Source organism: Sphaeroforma arctica (assembly GCF_001186125.1).
Source record: "Sphaeroforma arctica JP610 unplaced genomic scaffold supercont1.1303, whole genome shotgun sequence".
NCBI lineage: Eukaryota > Ichthyosporea > Ichthyophonida > Sphaeroforma > Sphaeroforma arctica.
Window position 1 is genome coordinate 16,005 of NW_014039255.1, and position 1,537 is coordinate 17,541.

The window sequence follows — 1,537 nt, forward strand, 5'->3', positions numbered from 1 at the left end:
TATGTATGTATATGTATGTATATGTATGTATATATATATATGAATATATATATACGTATAGATAGATTTAAATATAGATCTATATGCAGAAATGGGTATAGATATAGACACGCATATATATATATATATATATGTATGTATGTATGAATGTATGTATATATATATATTATATATATGTGTGTGTGTGTGTGTGCGTGTGTGTGTGTGTGCCTCTGTGTGTCTGTGTGTGTGTGCGTGTGTGTCTGTGTGTGTGTGCGTGTGTGAATATATGCATTTTTATATACATGCATGTCTTGAAACTGATTGGACGACACGTATTCGTATTAAAATACGCCAAAAACTAAAATCTGATGGAATGTGTACCTCATCAACTCACGCGCATACCCACCAATCACATACGGCATTGCGATGACGAAAATACATAAATTGTCAGCCATTAATCGACAGTACACAAGGGCAACTCGACTTTAGAATAAACCAGATCATATCTAGTCCTAAATCATCTGCTTACCTGAAGATCTCATTGACGTCCACACCTCCCGTGCCACCTCCCATGCCGCCTTCGTCTTCCAAATCCGCGCCGCTGTCGTATCTGTACCGCTTTTTCTGGTCGCTGAGCACTGCATACGCCTCGCCGACATCCTTGAACATTTTGTCCGCTTCCGCCAAGTTATTTTGATTTTTATCTACAAAGTTCGATGAGGAAGAAAAAATAGTATATTCCAGGTAAGACTTTGCTATCGCGCGTTCAGAAGGATACAGAAGACGTCTGGATTTAGTAGAATCCATACAATATGTGAATAGAACCACCAGGAAAGACCATACGCTTCGTAAAGTGGGGAATTTCGTTCTACATTCTCTATGTAGAGCAATCGAGCATTTCACTTTTTGTGTTGAACATGAGACAATCAGAAGCTCTGGATCTGACTAAGGCATCCGAGATATGCTCCCGGCTAAACACGATATATAATCGAAATTCCACCCGTACTAAGTTTCTCGCACAGAGAAACCTCAATAACTAAATATACTTCAATATCAAAGGACGACGTATACACAATCGTAGTACCTGGGTGCCATTTCAAGGCTCCCTTCCTGTACGCCTTCTTGATTTGTGTCTCGTCCGCGTCTTTCGGAACGCCCAAGATTTTGTAATAGTCCTTACGCAGTGACTTCTTCAACTCAAGCTGTGCATTGCGGAGCTGCTGCTTGATCTCTGCATAGTTTAACCAACGGAATTTTACAAAAGTGTGAGACAAATTCGGTACGAATCGATTGATTTTGGTTGCCAGGCTTTTTACATGCGCAAGCATTCCCACGTTACAGGGCGACAGGTAAAACCTACTAGCATAGCGTACAACCAGGTATGAAACCTACTATCATAGCATACAACCAGGCATGAAACCTACTAGCATAGCATACAACCAGGTATGAACCCTACTAGCATAGCATACAACCAGGTATGAAACCTACTAGCACAGCATACAACCAGGTATGAAATCTACTATCATAGCATACAACCAGGTATGAAACCTACTAG

The 1,537-nt window shown here is 40.5% G+C and overlaps 1 protein-coding gene across 1 annotated transcript in view; it reads right to left on the minus strand.

The window, feature by feature from the left end:
* Nucleotides 1-1,310, minus strand: part of SARC_10571 (hypothetical protein) — a gene marked incomplete at its 5' end in the record, with an annotated part of 2,444 nt that extends 1,134 nt beyond the window's left edge. The window contains 2 exons of the mRNA XM_014295384.1: nucleotides 512-686; nucleotides 1,067-1,310. Of these exons, the coding sequence (XP_014150859.1) occupies nucleotides 512-686; nucleotides 1,067-1,310 (419 nt within the window). The remainder of the gene's footprint in view (nucleotides 1-511; nucleotides 687-1,066) is intronic.
* Between the last annotated feature and the right edge of the window lie 227 nt (nucleotides 1,311-1,537).